The sequence below is a fragment of the Asterias amurensis genome, chromosome 14 (genome assembly GCF_032118995.1).
Source record: "Asterias amurensis chromosome 14, ASM3211899v1".
NCBI lineage: Eukaryota > Metazoa > Echinodermata > Asteroidea > Forcipulatida > Asteriidae > Asterias > Asterias amurensis.
The window spans coordinates 15,219,842-15,243,917 of NC_092661.1; the positions used below are offsets into that span (position 1 = coordinate 15,219,842).

The 24,076-nt window shown below is 38.3% G+C and overlaps 3 protein-coding genes across 5 annotated transcripts in view; 1 reads left to right on the top strand and 2 right to left on the bottom strand.

Annotated features, from left to right (window-relative positions):
- Window positions 1–393: 393 nt before the first annotated feature.
- Window positions 394–7,700, bottom strand: LOC139947503 (nuclear migration protein nudC-like). The gene is made up of 9 exons (XM_071945431.1): window positions 7,542–7,700; window positions 6,301–6,378; window positions 5,610–5,828; window positions 4,854–4,940; window positions 4,391–4,501; window positions 3,149–3,343; window positions 2,619–2,702; window positions 2,073–2,191; window positions 394–1,226 (listed from the first exon to the last, which is right to left on the bottom strand). The coding sequence occupies exons 1-9, from the start codon at window positions 7,617–7,619 to the stop codon at window positions 1,175–1,177; spliced, it is 1,023 nt and encodes a 340-aa protein (XP_071801532.1). The 5' UTR covers window positions 7,620–7,700; the 3' UTR covers window positions 394–1,174.
- Window positions 7,701–8,524: 824 nt separating this feature from the next.
- LOC139947074 (dnaJ homolog subfamily C member 28-like) lies at window positions 8,525–10,560 on the bottom strand. Its single transcript, XM_071944910.1, has one exon. The coding sequence runs from the start codon at window positions 10,380–10,382 to the stop codon at window positions 9,114–9,116; it is 1,269 nt and encodes a 422-aa protein (XP_071801011.1). The 5' UTR covers window positions 10,383–10,560; the 3' UTR covers window positions 8,525–9,113.
- Window positions 10,561–10,678: 118 nt separating this feature from the next.
- Window positions 10,679–24,076, top strand: part of LOC139947338 (uncharacterized) — a 46,651-nt gene continuing 33,253 nt past the window's right edge. For all 3 annotated transcript variants that reach the window (XM_071945234.1, XM_071945235.1, XM_071945236.1), the window contains exons 1-2: window positions 10,679–10,828; window positions 15,526–15,690. In XM_071945234.1, the coding sequence (XP_071801335.1) occupies window positions 10,697–10,828; window positions 15,526–15,690 (297 nt within the window). In that variant the 5' untranslated portion in view covers window positions 10,679–10,696. The remainder of the gene's footprint in view (window positions 10,829–15,525; window positions 15,691–24,076) is intronic.

Consider the following 24,076-nt stretch of genomic DNA (forward strand, 5'->3'; position numbering starts at 1 on the left):
CACGAGTGAAGCTGGGTATGGTCAGTCTTTTAAAGGGGGTGTGAGGGCGGCTGCTTGAGGGGGGTCAGTGGTCTGTACTTTTCATCTATCATTCAAAACCACAGTTGTATCATTGAATGGTCACACAGTAGAAGTGTTAATTATTTTTATTAAAGCCATTGGACCCTTTCGGTAAAGAAAAAACAAAAACATTTCACAGATTTACATATAATTTACAGGGTTTACAGAAGGTTGAGCCTAAATTTTCACAGGTTTGTTGTTTTATATATAAGTTGTGATACACGAAGTATGGGACTTGGACAATACTGTTTACCGAAAGTGTATAATGGCTTTAAAGACAATATGCTTTCGTGCAACATTTGTTTTTATACAGAGTGAGACTCTGAGACAGAATTATTTTGTAAACATAACATTTAATGTACGACTTGAGTATAAAATCCAACATTTTGAGATTGTTTGTTGCAATAAAATCCCCTCTATTTTGAAATGCATTGAACGACCAAGTTGAGTTGTACTTTGCATGAACTTTGGTACGAAGAAAGCACAAAACAAACTCAACTTAGTTTTAAACAAATCTTGATTACATTTGGGACCAAAAATATTCTCATATCCCCTCTATTTTGAAATTATTGAACTACCAAGTTGAGTCGTACTTTGTATGAACTGTGGTACGAAGACAGCACAAATCAAACTCAACTTATTTTTAAACAAATCTTGATTACATTTGGTACCAAAAATTCTCATATGAAATGTACATGTATGTGAAGAATCTTGCCTGCTTTCTCTGTAATCAACGTGACAAAGTCTATGATCCTTACGGACAAAAAAAGTCACCGTTGTCAAGTGGTTAGACTGCAGGACTTGCAATCACAAGGTTGTGGGTTCGAAACCTCACAAGATAACCGCTCATTTCACAATGACTAGAATAAATATTGTCGTGTAGTTAATGAATCACAATTTCTTGATTTGTGTAATTCATAATCATAGAAATTAAACCAATGTTTGTATGAGAGAGATTGGCTGTTGCCAGCTTGGTGTTTATATCCCTTTAGTGGGAGTTTGCCGAGTTCCCTTGATGAGAAGATCATTAAAACAAGCAAACAAACAAACATTAATAAGTTGAACAATCCACTTCCACCAGACTTATCCCTCGGTGCCACAACTCCAAAGAGGTTTAGTTGATCTTGGCATTGGAGAAGTCCATTTCAGGATGTTGCTTCATAAACCTGCGAGCAAAATCAAATCATATTTTGAGGTGAAAATATAACAAGAAATAGAATTCAGAGAGCAGCAGCCGATTCCACGAAACGCTAGGATTAATCTCGAGTTAGGATGGGTAACTTATACTAACTTAGGGTGGGTTCAATGTGTCCTAACATGTATGCATACGAAACTTCAATTGTCCCAAGTCCTAAGATTAATCCTAAGTTATGAATAGTTTGGTGAAATCGACAGCTGTATTCATTCAAGATGTGTAATTAAAATCTGCATTTTGTAAAAACTTGGTCATGTTTGCGTCCTCATTTACTCTGTCTGTAATGTTCGTATGCCATGTACTCATTTTGCTTTGTTCTAGTTAAGGGCAATCAGGTTGGTGTAGTGGTGTCTTGCCTTGCCTTCCACCTTGGGACCCCGGTTCGAATCCGGGGCACTACATGGATTGGGTTTTCAGTCCCTACTTGACTGCGTGGGATTTCCCTGGAATAACTCTTTGGTGTTTTCCTCTCTTATCTAAAAATTGAAATTTTTTCATCTTCTCTTCGCGTTTGGCTCTAATTAGAGGGTGGAGAATGTTTATCTAGGTTCAGATCGTGTCATCATAATAAATGTGTTTTGCAGTCCTGTCAGTTCTTGAGCTCGGCCTGTAATTTTGTTTTGCTTTTTTGTTTCTGTTTGGTTTTAGAGGTTGAATAAGTAATAACTATAATTCTGAATAGCTTGGTTGCTTTAAATGATTTGTATTATTATTACTACTCCTAGAACTATGAGGTTCGTTAGTGGAGACGATAACGGAACGAACCTCATGGTTCTAAGAGTATATAATTACTATCTAATTGATAAGAGAAACCTACTTTTGTAACATTTCTTGTTTTTTCTGCTCGTCTGAAGTGGGTAGTCCCATCTGTTTCTGTCGTTGGTCGAACATCATCTTCTCTACCATACCTCTGGTCTCTCCGTCCAAATCTGACAGCTGTAAACAATCACAAATATCACTTGATACAAAGCAACAATAATAATCAATTATTCTAAAATACTTCACACACCTGAAGGGCGACTCATTACCCCTGGTCATTGGGTCTTAAATCATTCCTTAAACTATCTCTGCTCCCTGGGATGTATACAGCCTGTCTAACAAACATGCGCTAGTGCTACTAAGCTAAATCAATCACAAGAACCATCTCTGCCCTCACAAGTACCTATTGACCCCTGGGTGGAGAGAAGTTAAGTGCCTTGCTCTGAGTAATTAAATGACGCCTTGCGAAGCCTGCTCACATTCATTTATATTGAGGTTCCATATGGTTTTATCTTCATGTTCTTTATGGATTTCATCTTTGCAAAAAACACTGATGCTTTGTTAAACAATGGAGAAATCACACCCCTGAAATGTTATGTTATACCTTTGAGTTTTCTGGGTTGACTTTCTTTGTGTTGATTTCAGGATCCGTGAGAACCACTCTACTCCACCACTCCATTTTATTGATCTAAACGGAAAAAGAAAAAAGAAACATACATTCTGTAAACTTTTAACTTGTATTCATGAAACACCCTATTTGTGTTTGGCGAGAACTGTTGTAAGGAAACACTTATTTACATGTGAAGGGAAGGTGTACATTTTAAGTCATCACTCTTAAAATTAACGGCAATGAAAAGTTTTGGTTACCTTGTTTTGTAGTATAAAGCATATTAAGATGTGGTTATTTAAAAATATGACAGATTTCCTGGAATAATTCTCCCTGTGGTGACCAATATTCATTCTGGATTTTTGGCGACATATCTCAAACACTTGCCAAACTTTTTAACTGAAATTTTCAGATGTTAGTTTTATATACATCTGCATTTTCATATGTTAAAACAATCGAGTGTTTCCAAAACCGAATGTATGCTTGCCTTCAAAAGGTCTTGCATTTGTGCAAATACTTTCAAGTACCTTTTCGACGAACAGAACCACTCTCTTCTTGTCCTCGATGACCCAATTACTCTCCTCGACTTTCATCTCACTGAAGGTCTCACCGTCGATGATCGGGTCCTGACCTTTGATCCCGACCTTCAAATGCTTCCTCTCAATCACAACGTTCATGTCTTTGCCCTTGAGCGGGAACGAAACGTTGAATGGAATGTGGATCTGGGGATTGAACAAGGCAAGGGGAAATGTTAATTGTCAAGGCAATCTTTGATCCAGCACCATGCTTCTCCTAAATGAACCTAAGTCTCGTCACTTTGGAGGTGATGGGTCTTTTTCTTCTAATAATAATAATAATAACCCGTTTTTATATAGCGCTTTTCACACCCGGAGGGCGTCCCAAAGCGCTTCACATTATTACCCCTGGTCACTGGGCCTTAAATCACTCCTTAAACCATCTCAGCTCCCTGGTGGGGAGTATGCAGCCTGTGCAACATTAATATGCACTACTCGGCAATCACAAGAACCATCTCTGCCCTCACAGGTACCCATTTAACCCTGGGTGGAGAGAAGCACTTATAGTTAAGTGTCTTGCTCAGGGACACAAGTGTCACGACCGGGATTCGAACCCACACTCTGCTGAACAGAAGCATCAGAGCTCGAGTTCGGTGCTCTTATCCGCTCGGCCACGACACCCTAGCCTTCCACATAATCTTAGATCTGGTCTTTGTCTTTCTTCTTTCGTTTGTTTTTGGTTTACTGTAGTGACAGGTCTCTTTGTTTAGCTGCGCCACGCATCTGGAACTGTCTACCACTTAATATTACATCTTGTCTTTAAACCACAAATGCAAATCTCTTCTCAACTTATCTTATTTCACAGGTTTCAAGGGTTAATTTAGTTGCGTCTTTTTTCTTTCGTTTGTTTTTGGTCTACTGTGCCTTGAACCCCACCCATTAGAGTGGATATGTACGCATTACAAGTGTTATTTTTATATGACATGGATAGTAACTTTTATGCCCATGTATGTACTAATAGATTTTTCATCTAGTGCCATGTGTAAGCTTGCCCACGACACGTATTAAACATGGCTACGTGATTTCCTTGTGAACAATCAGAATGGACTAGCTGTCTGGGGTAGTTATGAATGACAAAGTACATACATACACAGCCTGAGCAGTTGATCGGTTGGTGAACGCACTGGTAAATGCTGTGAAAAATACTAAAAACTGAAACTGAAATTTGACAATTGAATAATTTACAACACTTGCCTCAAGCTCTCCGAGTGTCTGGGTGAATCTGTAGTTAGGGTAATCGCCTCCGTTGCCGTCGTTGGGTTTAATCTTATCCTTATCGGCTTCATCTTCTTCTTCTTCATCGTCCTAGGGGACGAAATAAAAACAAAGACGTAACTAAGTAAAATGTATGAATGAGATTTGTGAACAAGTGAAATTCCTTAAGTTGACTATTATAGACCTGGAACCTCCAATGTTATAACTCAGGAGATTTACAGACTCTGTGCAACATCAGAAGCACAAAACTACAGGTTTGGACACAATGTGGACTATTTCACCAAACCTTTGACGACTGATTTACTTCTTGCAAAAATGTTTGAAGGCTCAGATAAAAAATTAGGAAGAAAACTGAGAAATCATACGCCTGGTTGATCTTTGAAAGATTGAACAAACTTATTATTGGGGAGAGAAGGGAGGACAAACAGGAGAAGAACTTCACCTTCTTGGCCGACTTATCCCCATCTGCAGCAGTGGCGCCACTCTCCATGGCTGTTCCATTTGATTCTCCTACACCCTCTACATTCTCCTGTAAAAACAGATAAGTTAAATGGGTTTGTTTATAATTCCTTCAGGTATACAGGAAATGCTTTAAACTGATTACTGGGACGAACTCAAAAATACATTTTTTTGACAAATTTGCAGTGATATTTTGATTTTTGAAACCTACGTAAAACAACTGGTGACGACCAGTTTATATCGGAGATTTGTTGTACAACATGGAAATGTTTAGAAATACTGTACATTCAACTTATAGGGAACAAGTTTCCATAATCAGGGAAATTTTCAATTTTGTTCATAAGAACATGGACAGATTGGTTTCTTTTCAGAGAAAGTTTTGTAGCTACATGTAGACCGATTTTAGTGTTGGGCTCTAAATCCAATTAAGTCAACCAAGGTGTTTACATTGTAGATATGGGGCCATCATTGCTGAAGTGCAATCTGGGGGAATTCTGTGCTGGGCAGCACAGTGTATTTTACTAAGAGTGCTGGGTGAAATTTGTTAGCTTTGGGCAGGACTGCCAAGCACAGCCCACCGTTGGTACAACAATGTTCAGGAAACTTTGTGCAGAATCAGGGAAAGTTGTCAGCTTTGGATGATGACATCTGGTAACTGGGTCAATAGATCAAGTAAATGTTGACTGAGGTTCGATCTTTGCTATAAGCTAGTGAGAAGTTCCAAGCACCGCAGCGCTACCTTCTCCATCTGTGCCTGAAGTCTCGTCGCTTCTTCATCCGTGATCTCTCTTATCTTGGGTTCCTCGTCCGGAACTTTCCTCTTCTTGGCCTCCTCCTCAGCTTTTCTTTTTGCCTCTCGTTCCTCTTTGGCCTTCTTGGCTGCCTGTGACTCCTCGTCTCTCTTGCGTTTCTCATCCGCGGCTAGCTTGTTGTGTGTCTTGAATGCCTCAATGACAAGCTGGAAGGAGACAAATAAGACACATCGTTAGTAATAGACACAACATAATCAGGGTTTGCCCTTAGATTTTTCAGTGACTAGTAGCCAACAGGACCAGTTAGCATTTTCGATCACTGGTCTGTCAGCTTTTGCACCCGTCCATAATTCATTTTACATTACGTGGGGTGTGTTTCAACAATCACAACCGCCCCCCCCCCCCCCCAGCCTGGAATTTCATCTTTAAAAGGCTAGGCCATTTACTTTGCAAAGAAGGGCACTTAAATTGGAAAATCTTTTAGTCAATGTGAAACTTTTGAAGGGGCACCAAGGCCAAGAGCGGGGGCAACGGAAGACATGTCCTCTGTAGCCTGCGTGTAATTCCAGGCCTGCTCTTCCCACTCCATTGCAATGCAGCTCTTGAAGTTAGTTTATCTCTGACACCAAGTGAACAGGCCAGCTACTGAGCTGTTCGGAGGGAACAAAATGTGAGTACCTTTTCTGCTTGTCCTTTTTGTGCGCCATGGTAAAAGTCGGTCTTCCTTCTCAAAAATGAGAAAAATGTGTTGATCATCTGCAAGAAAACAATTCACTTTGTTAAATATCTATATAGGAGATCATGACCTCAGTTACTTCAGTTAAAGCCATTGGACCCTTTCGGTAAACAGTATTGTCCAAGGCCCACACTTCGTGTATCACAACTTCTATATCAAATAACAAACCTGTGAAAATTTGGGCTGAATCGGTCATCGGAGTCGGGAGAAAATAACGGAAAAACCCACCCTTGTATCCGCGCGGTTCGCCGTGTCATGACATATGTTTAAAATAAATCCGTAATTCTCGTTAACGAGAATTGATATTGTTTTACTGTTTTCTCAAAAAGTAAAGCATTTCATGGAATAATATTTCAAGAGAAGCCTTTCACCATTGCCTTATGTAAACCCTGTAAGTTATTTGTAAATCTGTGAATTTTTTTTTTTTTTTTTTTTCTGTACCGAAAGGGTCCAATGGCTTTAAACTCGTAACCTAACTTATTTGTTAACTCAAATTCTAGTCACCAGTCAATGGATGGGAGAAATTTAACCGATGCAAAGTGACACAGACTGGAATGACACTTTGTTGAGACTGTGTGACTGTGTCCGGAAACGTGTCCGTTTGTTCAATATGAAATAATATCGTATCTCCTCACAATGAGATAGGGCCTATCCCTTTTTTTTTATAGAAGTGAGTGAAAAGTTATCCCTGTGTTCCTGCATGGTCCCTGTGACTCCTGAATATTCTCTCCCAGACGGGCTGAATCGGATTCTGAATTATGACTGAGTCATGTAAATCTCACTCCATTTTTATCTATCAATCATTTAGTCAGTCCGAGTCGGGTCACAGTCAGATCAATGATTGATTCAACTGGACTCCTGTGATTAGAATAAATGGACTGTGTATTTTATTTGTAAAGAAATTATCTGATTTTGTCATTTGAAGCTTCCATGATGAGTCTGACCCTCCATAGTCTGCTGACGGATACCGGGTATTTGGTGACTCACTGATCCTATGCTAGAACCATGGAGGTAGAATTGTCGAGTCGATGTCATCGTAGATTCGTAGTCGTATTTCGTAACGTTATGACTCGGAACATGGACAAGTGTTTCTACTGATAAAATGGTGGCAGTACACAGAAATCTCTCTGTATCTTTTGTCACTAAACACCTTGACAATATTTTGCCACCCTTGAATACTTACCTGTTGTACACCTCCCTCATGCTGCTGGGCCATCGCCATCAACATGCCGTCAAACTGTTCATCTCTGGAGTCCGCCATGTTTTTCGGTGGTTTTTCTGATGAGAAATAATTAAATTCCGACCACTAGAGGGCGGTATGTAGGGACACCGTAAACGAAATACTAAAAACATTGGTCAGGAAAGGGGGCGGGGGTAACATCACCTCAGGCAGGATTATGATAAATTTCACCTTTTATAATAATCAGTACTGATAATAATGGTTCGTTTGTGTAGGAAAGTAATGTTATTCAAAATGTGTGTAAACGGTAGCACCATGTAGTACTAGATAAATAATAATATTCAATCTGATCGTTGTCTTTCAAATGAAAATGACTGTGCCCCCATACATTCCTTTTTAAAAAAAATCATGATAAAAACAAAATCATATTATTATTACAATCCTGGGAAACAGATGAATACAAAATGGTATTGCCACATTCTCAAAGATAAAATTATAACAATTTGCAAAAACATCTTAAAGTCTATGGGGAACTTTTGAAGGGGGCTGGCATACCAATTGCAAGACATGTGGCAACAGGGCCCAATTTCATAGAGCTGCTTTAAAGCACAAAATACTGCTTAACAAATTGTTGCTTAGCAAATATGAGCAGAACACCAGTCACAAATTGTACATATGAAATAGCAGTTTGGCTGGTAACCATCTTCTGGTAAGCATAATTTTGGTGCTTAGCTACTTTTTGTGCTTAAAGCAGCTCTATGAAATTGACACCAGTCACAAATTGTACATATGAAATAGCAGTTTGGCTGGTAACCATCTTCTGGTAAGCATAATTTTGTTGTGCTTAGCTACTTTTTGTGCTTAAAGCAGCTCTATAAAATTGGCCCCTGAGGACATGGTCTCTATAACTCCAAGCCAGGGTCATAACTTCATAATATTTTTGTCCTATTTATCTTTATGGTGTATAGTACATTCCTCTTGACTGAGACCGGTTCGTTAGCAATGACTCTTACCACTGAAACAAACAATAACCAACAAACAAACAGAGAGACAAATAACTAATCAAATGAAAATCATCATAAATATTTTTAATATAAAATCTCACACTGGTAATTTATCATAAAAATAGTTTACAGTACCGGTACTCTCTCTGCATAATTTGCGATTGCTTCCTGCTAAAATTGCTCCCAACAAAATAAAAAATAAAAAGTCAATATTTTCTGTCTTTCAAAGCAGCTCTACGAAATTGGCTCCTGGATTTCTGCAGGGGCAGGTTTTCAGTTTTTATAGAGCTGCTTTGGCAAACAAAAATTGAATTAATAAAACATGATAGCAAAAATAAGCTACATGTATGCACAAAATATCCGTAAACTGTTCTCAGCCAATGTCATACAGGCACAACTCGTTTAAAAAACAGCAGGGTGCAAACTGGTTCTGCTGTATAAAGAGTTCATTTTGAAGTCCTGAACCTCATTTCTGCTTGGTGTCTTATTGGTTTGCTGTCTGCTTATCGCAATGTTCCTGTTATAAAGAGGTTATCCAGCAAATCATAAACTAAAAAAAGTTCATATTATATCAATGTTCCATCCTCTCTTTATCAGGAAAGAACATTTTCTGAAAAATCTTATCCCCAATTTTACTGAGAAAACTTGTTTTAAGACCCTCTCCTTGATGTGCAGAAGGCTCACTATTTATTGGGTGGTTTTTCTGAGTCCTTTCCACATAGTTTTTTTCGTACTCCTTCAGAACTTTTTCAATTTCTCTCTGGGGACGGAAGTTCACCATCTGCAGACGCATCAACGGAACAATCAGATTCCGTCTCTCGACTTTCTTATTCAGCTTCTTAATACCGTCTGCAAAGCTCTCCTGAAGATGCTGCCACTTGTTCCTGTTGAAGTCATTCAGCGGTTCGGGTCCTAGCTTAAGTCTGGCCTTCAGGAGGTCTGCTTTCAGGTCCTGAAGCTTCCCTCTGATTTCCCGCTCTGCTTGGATCCACTCTGGGGCGTAGCCGTTATTCACCAGGACTTGGTTTAAGTTGTACTCGCTGACGTCCCAGTAGGGACAGGAGATGGTCTTGTCTGGGAGTCGCTTCCCCGTGTATTTGAGATTGTCAAACTCCCCTTTGTTGATTGCCTCCTTGATGAGGTCTTCGACAAGCCTGTCGATAACGTTGGAAGTCTTAACCTGCTTGGCTGCCTTCTTGTCTAGACTGACCAGGGCAGAAGTTTCTCTGTCATACATGATTTTCTCGATCCGGCGCTCGGAGACGGTGTTCACCGCTCTTTCCACGCGGAACTTCTGGTAATGATTTTGTCGCTGGGATGGGGTGCCAGATCCGATGCCTTCAAACTCTAAATATTGCCGATGCTGTGGGGCTGTGTGATTAATGTCAAACTCAAAATGCTTCTCTTCCATTGAGTGTCTCGCCTCAAGGTCAGCGCGGATCGCTTCATAAGCATCTTTTGCTTGGTTAAACTTCTGCACATCTGCTGTCTTAGACCTACTATCAGGATGATATTCCTTGGCTAGCTTCAAGAAGGCCTCCTTGACATCGGAAACGTTGCTGTTCTCCGGGTTAACGTTCAGCAGGTTGTAACAGTCTTTTAAGTTATTCTTAAGTTGATACGCAGACTGCAAAGACGTTGTGTGGAATGATGCATTTCCTAAGAGGGTGTTTCTCTTCAGACCAAGTATTGGCCTGGGTACCCAGGATCTTGGCATGGTACTGGTGGTAGGAATTGTTATTGTTCTTCGTCGATCATATCCATGCATACCACACAGAAACACACCTGGCTGCTTATTAATAAGGCAGTGTGAGGATGATTTAGTGATTACACGCTTCATTTTGAACAAATTTTCTGATAACTTCACCAATAGAGAACTTAGTTGAAAAAGTATGGTTGGAGGTTCTTATGTGTGTCATGTACATGTAGTATTGAACCATGGTTGAACTGTTTATAAAACAAGACTTTGCTTGAGGGCGCTTTTCTTAACCCTTTTCTTCACAGTGTAAAAAGTTCGTTCACACGAAAAAATATGTAAACACAATTTTACAACTTCGCGCGGCGCCAGACTACGTGCCCTGTTGTTCAACGTTCAGCAGCGGTTCAAGGTCAGGTACCAGACGCAAGGCCAGGGTGCGTCCATGGTGGCAAAAAATGGCAGCTGTAGGGAATTCTGGCGACGAAAACACGCCAGAAATCGACGAAAATGTCGAGGAACAATTCAGCTTTTCGGCCCACGAGGACATATTCGAGGTAGAGAGGATCCTTGGTGTGACAAAACACGAGGCAAGTATTTATGGCACGCCTTATTAAAACGTACATTTTGTTGGTAACGTAACCCCCACTAAATAGACCGGCCGGCGGTCCTCTATTTTGTTTTAATTTTGTTAAATGTTAGGGCTTTTTTTTTTGGAGTGGGAAAATTTGACCACGGTCGGGATTTTACATGCTTTTTCCGTTCATACATTCCTAATACATTGGGTAGCTAAGCAGGCGCAGAGGCAGTAGTGTAGAACGGAAGGATTCTGCTTATTAAGCAAGGAGGAAGAACAAATGCCAATAGGTTATTTTTATGTGATTTGCCAATATATGAGGAAGGCTTCACTTTCTTCAATTATTAGTGCCTTCCCTCTTTCTTTTTACTTATTTAGTTTTTTTTTTTCTTCTGTGTATTGTCCGAAGGCCCACACTTTGTGTATCACAACTTGTATATAAAATAACAAACCTGTGAAAATTTAGGCTCAATCGGTCATCGGAGCCGGGAGAAAATAACAACTTCAATATACAGACAGGGTAATTTACAGTATGAAAAAGACTTAATTCCTTTGTAATTTGTGTTGTTGTTTTATTAAGTGTAGGCCTACTGTTAAAATTGTATCAGAGTAGTGGATATTGGAAACTGTTCATACTGTTCTGTCTCAGTGCCTTGAGATGAAATAAAGTAAAGTAAAGTAAAGTACATACATCACATGTATATGATGCATTTTAGTAATTAAGTGGAAGTACCATAACTTTTTGGTTGCGGCTGTTTGTTGCCTGCCACTATATAAACTAAGCCTAAGGGCTTTTGTACAAATTATGAACAGGCGAAATATTAACTAGCGAAAAAAAACCTGCGGACTAGTGAAGCTGAACTGGTCCTGCTGGCTAATGAAAAGTCCAAGACAAACCCTATTTATTAATTATTATCCCCCGGGATAAAAACAAACAAACAAAAAAACTTGAAAATGTAATGAGATTCAATCAATTGATCAATCATTCAAAATTTTAAAAGTGGCTAGTTCAAAGGTTTCCTCAAGACCGCATGGTTTGTACAAAAACGTTACTGGACCAACATTTTTTAACATCTCTGTTCACAATTGAGCGCATGATCTTAAGTGCAAATCAATCTCAACAGACCCTGCTACATGTAGGGTCGAAATGCCACGCCACTGACCTTTTTTGAATTTATACATGTACCATCTTGTTGGTTTGTAGGCAGTTTGCAACAGCTTATAATTCTCAATCTTACATGTAACTGCTCTGCAGAGTGTGATATCAGAGAAAGTTTGCAGAGTTTTCTCAACAAAAGCTTGCTCCTCACAGCAGTTCTCTGAGTGGTTGCCACACTCTGAATACACATCATCAATGTCGCTCAGAAATCAACCTAAGTTCAAACCGTACAGGTGTCGCACTACCAGATTTAGGACAAGCCCTCTGCCTTACATGACTGGGTTACTAAATAGAAAATAGTGCAACATTGTCCTCTCAGTACACCGTTGGATCTTATGTCTCGTATTGTATCAACCAATCAATTTTTGGGAGGTTCACCCAAATTTAATTCATAATTTTTACATTATCTTCTTTTAAGGACTGTTAGTCTAAGTGTGCTTTCTTGTAAAATTTTGTCTCAGACTGCCTTTTCTTTGTAAATTGCATGTAATTCAGCCTTTGGCTGCAATGTGTTTTTAACAATAAACCAATTAATAAAAAAATAAAATAATATCAGAATAAAAATCACTACACACGTAGTTGGTAACACCATGGTAACACTGACAACTGATCTTAGAGATGAATCTCAGTGCTTGAATTGAGCCCAGAATCACAATAAGAAAAAATAAATAAATTTGTTTGGATTTGAACAAACTTAAGAGAAGATGTACCTTTACTGTGAATGGCATCAACTGGGCTCAAAATGACACTTGACCACAGGCCCACGTTAAGTAATTCTAGCATTGGGCCAGTAAAATCATGACCGGACAAGTACAGTATTCTTTTATTCTGTAATCCAATATCTGTAAACAAAATATAGTATCTTTAAATGTTGAGTTTGCGACTGGAAGCTTACAATTTTGCTGAGTATCAAAGTTTACCTTTTTTTACCCATGCGTAAGACAAAAAAACTTTGTTTTTCGATATAAAAACAAAAACAGCTGAAATGTTAAAACACTCTTCTTCAAGACAAAAAAACAAAATCTTCTCTACGTTTTTTTTATATTAATTTTAATATAAAAAACAGCTGAAATGTTAAAATAGTCTTCTTCTTTTGGTTATAAATGGTCTTTTGATTCTGGTCTTGTAAAAAAACTGAGCTACATGTACGTGTATATATGTCCTGTGGTTTGGGGGATTTTCTCCTCAAATTTGAGTTCTGCAGCAAGTAAACAAGTAATGAAAGGATACAACTCTTGGCAAACTAATTTATTATTCACTTGGCTGGTTATGAGTTGACTGACAAAATTCACTGGCCGTGACACATTGCTTTCAGATTCTATGCATTGTAGGGTTTGCCCTAAAGTTGTGGATTCTAATCAATCTGAAGAATGATGTACTCCGATCAGCTGTATTGCTCATTTTTGATGGAGAAAATACATTCAAATTCAAGTCCATGAAGTGGTTGTGGAGTCTATTCATTGTGTAAATTGTGATACACTATAGATGACATTATTTTAGTGTGTCCATTTTGTGGAAAGCATTTGTACTACCATAGAGAAATGACCCCTACTTGGTCAATGGACATTTATGAGCACTGTGATTGAACAAAGGTATGCACACAATGTGATGTATTGTACGTTTATGTACAGTACATGTACAATGTACCATACATGACTGGCTAATGAATGTGTATGGATTGGTGGCCAACCTTGAGCTTTAAAGTGGTCTGTGTACACACTGTACATGCACTAGGCCTAGATGCATTGTACACACACAGAACAAAGGAATGAATTAGCACACCTGTGACCCCTATCTTTATGTACCTACATGCATGGTTTATGGTCAATCATCCGCATGTTTTACCTTGCTCTATGGTTTTACATGGTACTGTTCAAATGCAGTACAGTAATTTACGTACATGCACATTATGATTGTAGCATGAGTGTTAAGGGTACTTTTTGTACTTTAAAATGAACGACATCACAGATACAAATTAATTTAATGTTAAATACTAACAGAGAATGATCTGCAGTGTTTTACAAAGCTTTTCTACCCAAATTCTAGTTCTGTTTTTGTATGCAAAATATGTGAACCTGACCCTCAAAACTTCATCAAAGAGCAAGACTGCTCTAATGTCAACACAAACCAGGCGTAAATTGCCATGGGCTGGTGTAGTAAACACCACTTGTCAACTAGCCCTTTAGGATACTAAAAAAAACATCTGTACGCATAACAACTGTTCTTTAAAAGTGTTAAAGGAACACGTTGCCTTGGATCGGACGAGTTGGTCAAAACGAAAGCGTTTGTAAATGTTTTTTATATAATGCATATGGTTGGAAAGATGTTTTAAAAGTAGAATACAATGATCCACACAAGTTTGCCTCAAATTTGCGTGGTTTTCCTTCTACTGTGCGAACTAACACGGTCGGCCATTTATGGGAGTCAAAATTTTGACCCCCATAAATGGCCGACGTGTTAGTCGACGAGGTAAAAGGTAAACCATGCAATTTTGATGCACGTTTGTGTGGATCATTGTATTCTACTTTTACAACATCTTTCTACCCATATGGTTTTATAAAAAACGGTTACAAAGACCAACTCGACCGATCCAAGGCAATGTGTTCCTTTAAAGGAACATTACAGAATTGGTTTTTGCTAACAAAACAATTGCTGGCAGTGTAATCACTTAATGTAATCCACCATACATACATAAACTGACAACCCTGTGGTAGTTTGAGATCGATCGGCCATCTGGGTCACGAGAGAATAGTGAAAAAACGATTACAAATTTTGCAATTGCATCTAAAATTTAGATGCCAAAATAAAAATGAATAAAAGGCTCATTGAGCGATAAACTCCAAAAGCGAAGTTAGATTATTTATTTCTCATCAAATATGACATTTCAGACGGAAATATTTCAAGGGATGTTTTCAACTATCATCATCAATAGAATGTGTTAATTTTATGTAAATCTGTGATCTTCACGATTTTTGTTTCTTACCAATTCTGTAACGTTCCTCTAAGTTATTTTTAAGTGTGTGAATATAACTTTGACCAATAAACTTGTTGTGATCACCACCATTGATACAGAATGTTTTACAAAGTCTGCGCTACTAAAACAAACTTCCTGGGGGCAAGATAAATACACAGTTTACTGGCTTGGTGGGCTAGTTCACCAAAAGGTCAATGTGTGTACTACTAAATCCTTTCTTTTCTTTATATTTGGCCCCCAAACAGATGCCAAATTTGCATAATAAACAGTAAGCCTTAGAAGGCTGTCAACATGCCCACAATTTACATAGTAGGTGGATATTAAAATAATTCTTCCAGAAACCCAGAAGTAACTTCACAAATTTCATTGATGTGTTCCTTTTTTCAAGCAAATTGGGTTTGAATTATCATACTGGCTCAAACTTCAAGTTGATGTTTTTTAAGAATTTGAGCTTGTCGTGTAGCAGAGAGTTTGTCCTATTTCACTATGAAATTTGAGAATTGTGAAAAAACTTTTCCACATTGCTTCTAAAAAAAACACATCTACGACGAAAGTAACTATAGTTTTTATATTTTAGGGGAAGCCTCTCTACCGGGTTCGTTGGCAAGGTTACGGGCCGGAGGAAGACACTTGGGAGCCGAGAGAGAATCTACTGACATGTGAAGACCTCGTGGAGGAATTCATCGAGAATCAGAAACAACGCAAACAGAAGATCAACCAGACTCTCGCCAAGAAAGATAAGGTAAGGATTAAAGAAGATTAGTTTGAGAAAGCCTCCTCTGAGATTTTATGCACTACAATGCCTCTAGGAAGCAGCTTTGGTGTTTACTTTTACCTCTGCATTCTCCCTTAAAAGGGTCATGCATTGTGTAGTAAGCAGGCCTGTATGCTTCGTTTCTGAAAGGCAAAGGGCACTAAGGCATTTTTTACTTGATAAAGGGTATCCTATGAGGAGATTGGACATTTCTACTTGAGCATTTCAAGGGCACCGAGTCAATGACTCAGGGGCACGGAGGCAATCACCTTGTTGCCTGCGTGAAGTATCAGGCCTGAGTAAGGTTTTTTTTTCTTCATGGCAATGCTTATTAGGCAAAATTATCAAGAAAGATAACAATAGTCACCTGTGAAAGTTTCTTCTGAATACAGCATTCTACGACTTGCTGAGAAAACAGCAAAAACAATCATGGTATTTTCACAAGAACATTGAATCAAACCACGTTTAGGGATGTGACAGCGGGTACCCGCACCATTCGTGAATGGACATCTAATCTCAGAAACCTGAGAAGCAATTTTCATGCATTCAGCGTTTCTCAGACTTTATGTTTTTGGGTGACCAATTATCCAATCCACCAAAGGGAATCCTTTTACCCAAAAAGATAATACCAGCCATGTATGCTTCGTTTAAGGGCAAGGGCACCAAGGCATTTTCTCCTAGGTAAAGGGCACTATGAGGAAATTGTAAATTTCTACTGGAGCATTTCAAGGGCACCAAGGCAGTGACCAAGGGGCACAGAGACAATCGCCTTTGTTGCCTCCGTGAAGTATCAGGCCTGTGATACTGTCAACAGCTGAGAAGGGGTTTGCTCCGGTGTTTCTACATGTAGCAGTGGCTGCTGAATGTTGTCGACAGTATTTTTTAAAACCCTTATAAATGGAATGGATCTCAAAAATTTAAAAAAACCTTTCTGCAGAAATATATATACATGACATAGGTATAAATAATTATTTATTACGCTTTGAGACGCCAGTAGATAAAATGTTAAAAACCAGTCATGTAATTCAGTGTTGCAGACTTCGCCTTGCCCCAATTGTTCTTCGCCTCAATCATCCCATTGAATTGGTTTACCACCTGGCACAAATGATAAGCGTGTACAACAGTGTGCAAAATTGGCCAGCAGGAAATTTGCCGCAGAAATCTGCAACAGAAATTTAAACAGGAATTTGCAACAAAAATTTGCTGTAGAAATTTGCAACAGAAATTAGCAGTCAAAAATTTGCAATAGAAATGTGCAGCAGAAATTAGTTTGCTTTGTTAATTTTCCGTTTTGTTCTCCACCGATGTGCAAATAATTTAGGTGTATTTAGGTTTGTAACTAATATTTACACTGTGCTTGGCGTTTTCACAGATGGTGAAAACAAAAATACCAAACATTTCGGTGAATAAAGTGGATTTCTTTTGTACTGAAATCACAGCTTCATATCAAAGCACCCAACAAAATTGAATAAAACATATGACGCAATCAATATTTTTCAGTTTTTAGCACAGGGCCTACAAACATAGTAGTTTACAGTGTGTGTACCTCGACTGTAGCAATTTGACCCCAATGTCAGCCATTTGGCCCCTTCAACACCTGGGCAGTGCACAACACACTCTGACGCAGGTGGTCATGTGACCGACAGCAGGGGCAAATTTTCTGTCTGGATAATTGTATGTGAAATGTGGGCCACATGCATGTAGTTTGACATGATTTGCATCTGATTATGAGCTATATATATAGGCCTTCATTTTTTACATGGCACATGAATGCATTGCATTTAAATGCATCGCGTTCAAACACAGGCTTACATTTTTGTACATACACTATTTGATCGATTTCCACATTTTAAAGTATGTTTTGATTGAGACTGACAATTTTCATCGTAAAGTTTGTTCTATGTATGGCCTGATGTTAGTTTTGGCCCTAGCAGAGTCTTTTTCTCAAGGATTAACATAATTACAACACAACACAACACAGCACACACATATAAAAATGTGCATTCATCTTGTGTCCTTTCCTTTGTCCACAGTACCGTAGTTCAGATTGAATTTCCCTTAGACTTTGAACACATAATTCATTCTGTTTGTAGCTAGACCCAATTTCGAAGAGTTGCTTTTAAAATCACAAAGAGTGCAAATTTAACATCTCTCATAAAGAGTTCGCTAAGCACAACGATATTATGCTTATCAGAATAAGGTTACCAGCCACAATTTGTGACTTGGCATGAATCCTGCGTAATACTTATAATGTTTAGCAGAAAATATTATTATTTTCTGCCTGCCAGAAAACTCAGCTCTATAAAATTGGACCCAGGTTTAAATGTAGTGTAGTTGAATCCATTTACTTGATTAGATCAGCAACATTTTTTAATATTTAAAGGTCCCTAGATTAAGATGAGAAATAGTTGCTACATGTACTCCTACTGTATTGTCATGTCATTGCTTTACAAGTGTCCCAGATCCAAAACAACTATCAAATACTCAGTGTGCACACATCAACAGAATTAGCCTGTGCCACCCAAAGAGTGGACAGGATTTGTATGAAAAACAAACTTGCTATGGACATTATAATTGGATTTAGGAGAGAAAAGCTTTTTTTCTACTCTGGTAGGCCCTATTATTAATGTATGTGGTATAATACATGTATGTGCACTATGTACATTGTAGACATTTTAGCTTTGAGTGAATTGAGTGTATTCTCTACAGACTGAAAGAAGAAATCTCACAGAAGCCTTAATTATGAGGGAAATTCAGAACATGCAGAACTACCAATTCTCCCTGACTCTGCAGTGAAGTCCCAGGCCTGATACTTCACGGAGGCAACGGAGGCGATTGCCTCCGTTGCCCCTTGCCATTGCCTTGGTGCCCTTGAAATGCTCCACTAGAAATTTACAATTTCCTCATAGGGTGCCCTTTGCCAAGGAGAAAATGCCTTGGTGCCCTTGCCCTTTCAAAAACGAAGCATACAGGCCTGAGTCTCCCTTGAAATAAACCAATATTTCGATGTGCTGATATTTGTATAGTTTTGAAAGAAAACATCTCATATTTACATGTAAGCATTGTGAAGGAAATTCTGAACCCATGCAGAACTACCGACTTTCCCTGAAGTCTCCCTTGAAATAAACCAATATTTCAATGTGCTGATATTTGTATAGTTATGTGAATTGAGTGCATTTATTGAAAGAAAACATCTTACAGTTAAAGTACATGTAAGCATTGTGAAGGAAATTCTGAACCTATGCAGAACTACCGATTTTCCCTGATTCTATGGTAACGTCTCCCTTAAAGAAACCAATCTTTCCATGTTCTGATGAACAAATTTGACAATCTCCCCTGATTTTGGATTGTCCTTCTTATAAACATATCCCCCTGCTGATTGTTATTGTACGAATTCTCACTGATTGAAAGATGCAAATGCGTTGCCAGGTTTGGAACATGTCTGTACTTGTCTGGGTGGAACCGTAGAGGTGGGACACAGATTACTGACACGACTAAGCTCTGTGGTGAAGGCACTCTGCAGTGTTCAAATAAGATATTGTCCCCCTTTGGCTGGCTCTCAATGACGTGGTGTTGATGGTGGAGTGGACGAGTGCACTGGGGTAACACCATGCAATGACTCAAGGTCTGGGCCCAGTTTCATTAAAGCCTGTAAGCACAAAACTTGTTAAGCCCAGAAAAATATTACTTACCAGAAATGGTTTTACCAGCCAATATTAGATTAAAATTACATTGTTGTGACTGGTGCCAGCTCAATTTTGCGTAGCACGGAAATTTGTCAAGTACCCACTGTCACTGAAACCATCACATTATGACTTTTATTTTATCTTTTTCGATATTTTGCCTGTAAGTCAGCAGTTTGAGTGAACCAAAACACACTGTGTAGGCCTACAAGCCAGACTCGTTGTGTATGTACATAGGGGGGTAGTGAAAAAAATGCATTGTGATCGGCCAAATCGGCTCAGCATTGCACACAATCACGCTGCAAGATCTAGGCCTACTATGCCACACACGGCAGTGTTTCTATTGTTACTCTGACTAATAAATTAAAGGTTTTCAATTCAAACACAAATCGAGAAGCTTAAAGGCACTGACTTGTTGGTAATTGTGAAAGACCAGGGCAAAATTTCGTTGCTCTGCTTACCGTAAGCACAGAATCGGCGCTTACGGAAGCAGGGAATTCTGTGCTTACGGCAAGCGTATTTCACGGGTTAGCGGCGAATTTTGGCTTATGAACCATTAAATTGGTCCCAGTATTCTTTCCACTTGGTGATCACAATATTTATCCATAACTATCAAAAAATTTTACTCAATTGATCATCGAAGTTGCAAGAGAATAATTAAAGAAAAAACACTTAATGTTGCACAAATTTGTGTGCTTTTAAATGCGTAATGAAGGGCTTCATGCCTGAAGGCTTTTTCAAAGTCTCTTTAAAATATTTGAGTGAAAAATTACCTCTTTCTCAAAAACTATTTTATACATGTACTTCAGAGGGAGCCGTTTCTCACAATATTTTATACTATCAACAGCTCTCCATTGCTCATTACCGAGTAAGTTTTTATGCTAACAACTGTTTTGAGTAATTTCCAATAGTGGCCACCAGTGCCTTTAAAGTCTGTCTGATGAAATGAAAGAAAGGAAACTGACCGTGTCTGCAGTCTACAGGATCCATGATGCTTTAAAATACATTTTGTCCGGATGATAATTTGTTTCCCATCACACATGCCTACTGTATGGTGACTTGGCAACAAATTAGAAAACCTGACAAATTTGAATTTCCCAGATCAATTAGGGATTGAGCCTTTCTTTAAATGTCAGCAGGTGCTTCCATGTACACTGTATATATACGTACAATGTACAATACATTAATCTGCTGATGGGAGGTTATGTATTTTAGTTCTCCCAAGGATTTGTCAAAACTGGTGGCTTTCTGGACCCAAATTTTGAAGTTTGGTCAAAGCACGCTGCATATTTTACATACATGTTCGCCATGTACGCTGGTAATGTTTGGTTTTTAAAGCCCTACATGTACTTTGCAATCTTGGGATCTACATTATTTCATAATGATTTGGAGAATTTGATCTGAGATTCTGCATACTTCCATAACTCAAAGAGGTCTTAGAAGTAAAGGTCCAGAAATGAAATTTTATATAGTTTCCTATGTTAAAGACACTGGACACTATTGGTAATTGTGAAAGACCAGTCTTCACAGTTGGTGTAAAATAACAAACCTGTGAAAATTTGAGCTCAATTGGTCGTCTAAGTTGCGAGATTTTTTTAATGCAAAAAACACCCTTGACACACAAAGCTGTGTGCTTTCAGATGCTTGATTTCGAGACCTCAAATTCTAAATCTGAGGTCTCGAAATTAAATTCGTGGAAAATTGTGTCTTTCTCGAAAACTACATTACTTCAGAGGGAGCCGTTTCGTACAGTGTTTTATACTATCAACCTCTCCCCATTACTCATTACCAAGTAAGGTTTTATGCTAATAATTGTTTTGAGTAATTACCATTGTCCACTGCCTTTAACTTAGCATTCCAATAAAATAAAATAAAATTGTTTTGTTATATTCATTTTGATACTGAAAAATTTGACTTACAATAAGTTTTTAAAACAATGTTAGCAATGTCTTGGCAATTTGTGATAATTCTACATAGCCATACAGAAGGAATGGTCTCCAAGACTCCAACATAGTTGATAAATGGTACCTCTAGCAGAGGAAATAATAATAATAAAATAATAATATAATGACTTGTGCATTGCGCACATCCACCCTGCTGGGTGTACAAGGCACAGAAATGTAAATTTCTACCAATATTTCAATGGGCACTAAGGTCACAGAAATGACAAACTACACATTTCAATTTCATCAAGTCCACCTACATGTACATACACAGTAGTAACTTGACTATGCGTGCCGCATGCAGACTTGTTTATGTGCACAAGAAAATGCAAAAAAAAAGGACAGTAAAATGCATGCACTCAGGAAAAAATAATCACCAAGCACTCTGCAGCCAAAATGTATGCAGATCTCTCAAAATGTGAAAGGTTGGTGAGAATACTGCATCTAAGACAAAAATTATGTTTTTCTGTCTGAGATTGGGTCTTCTGGGGATGTGTTGAGTACGTTTGGCTGTACTAAAGTATATTATTACCTCAGGATGTTATTTGCAAGATATGAAATTTCATATTGTGAATATTTTAAATGCACTCCATATTTCCTTTTACAAAAATCAGGGCTGGTTACTTTGTAGCAATATCCAGGTTGAAATTTTTTACATAATCCTCGATTGAGTCGCCTTTACATCAAGAAACTGTCTTGCCCATACAAGAACAAACAAATTTTCAATGCGCTTTACAAAATGTCTCACAATGAATGAAAAACTGCACTTTCTTCTTTCTATCTCAATTAATATTTTTAAATTACATTTTCAACGTGGTCTAAAATATCCAAACTAAAAACAATCAGCTAATTACACAAAAAATATTTTTTGTCTAAGAGTGTAAATGTAATTAAAATATAATGATTTAAAATTATACATTATTTTGTGCACATTGTGCTTTGCAGTTTTTACTATGCTCATTAAGTTTTTTTCTCCTACATTAACAAAGAATGGTCAATGTGCTTAGTCGCTTGGGTGCTTAGCAAATTGTTCTCTAGTTGCACTGACACTAAAGAAGGCCTTAGAATTCTGGTAGGCATAAATTGCACATTGATCAGAACTGCACTATGTACAATGTATAATGTCGTTCCGCCTGCGTTTCTGATACAATGCAAAAAAGTGCCAACCATTGGTAATCCAGACATTATTATTAAAAGAAGGCCCTTATAAATCTGGTGGAGTATGTATGAATAGAGTGCACAATGATCAGGGCTGCACTTTGTAATGTTGTTCTGTATAGTCTCTTCGGTGCTTGGCGAAATTGTTCTCTAAATTGCAGTTTGACATAAAGAACACCTTAAGAATTCTGATGGTAACATGTACACGTACTGAGTGTAGTCCTGAATGAATTGCACAATGATCAGAACTGCACTTATGTACAATGTCATTCCGTCTGCGTTTCTGAAACATTGCAAAAATGTGCCAACCATTGGTAATTCTGACATTACTTTAATCAAAAATCTCAACTAATTCATTCCGATTGTTTCCCGGACCTGGCCCAGATAACCCAAGCCATGAAAAGATGAGAATGTTGGGGAGGAAAAACAGCTCTGAGGAGAACTGTTTTGAATAAACAGAGCCCTGGGGGTTAAGGGGGGATTGGTTCCAACAGGGAAATATGATTGAAGGGGTTTTCATTTCTGAGGCAAGGGGGTCAGTCCAGGTAGCATTTTTTGTTTCTGTAGTATAGAATTGCCATCCCTTATTTGAATTGATTTAGCAGGGTTCTGCCCACAGTGGTCGGTGCCGGAAAACCCGCCTGACACTCAGGATTCCCCAACCATCACTGGAAGAATTTCCTCTGTTTTTATCTTTTTGACCACCACATATTTTCACATTTTTTAAATTACACATTGCAATATCCTTTCAAAATGTAAAATTTGATATTTATAAGCAAAAATGGTATCCAAAGCCTTTAAATTTGAGCACTTCTTTGATTTGAGTCTATTTATACGATCTACCATGTTACGGATCCATCTCGCAATGGTTTCATTTTTCCACCACTTAAGAAAACCTGGGCAGAACCCTGATTTAGAAAAAAAACATTTCCAAATTGAAAAGTACTACGACAGTGGAAATTTTGTTGTACTATAAAAAACTTGCGTCCAGGCCCGCTTACCTGCTACTCATGAATGCGTGTATTCTTGCCATTGTGAACGGATGTGGCGTTCTGAATTTGCATCCAGTATTGGGTTACGGCAACTTGGTGGCAGGTTGGGGTCCCGATGGAGGCACAACATGTCAGGTGAATGGAGTGCACTGTAGGGAGGCTGCTCTTAGCTGGAGTGTAGAGAAGATTGGGGGATGGAAAAGCCTCAAAATCCAGCAATTTTTATGTGTGTGTGGTCGTTGCACTGTTGGTGTTATTGATGTGTAAAAGAATATGTGGGCTCGGTGAAGTTATTATATAAAATAATGCCATTTATGTAAAATGGTAAAAAAAAAAAAATTATATTGTTGATTGAAAACACAATTTTGTCCACACTTCACAGCCAGTATAACATTTAAAGGAACATGTTGCCTTGGATTGGTCGAGTTGGTTTTTGTAAAGCGTTTGTAACCGTTTGTTATAAAATGCATTGTTTAGAAAGATATTTTAAATGTAGAAATAATGATCAACACAATTATCACTCAAAATTTGGTGGTTTTCCTTTTACCTCGTCGAAAAACACGGTCGGCCATTTATGGCAGTCAAGTATTTGACTGCC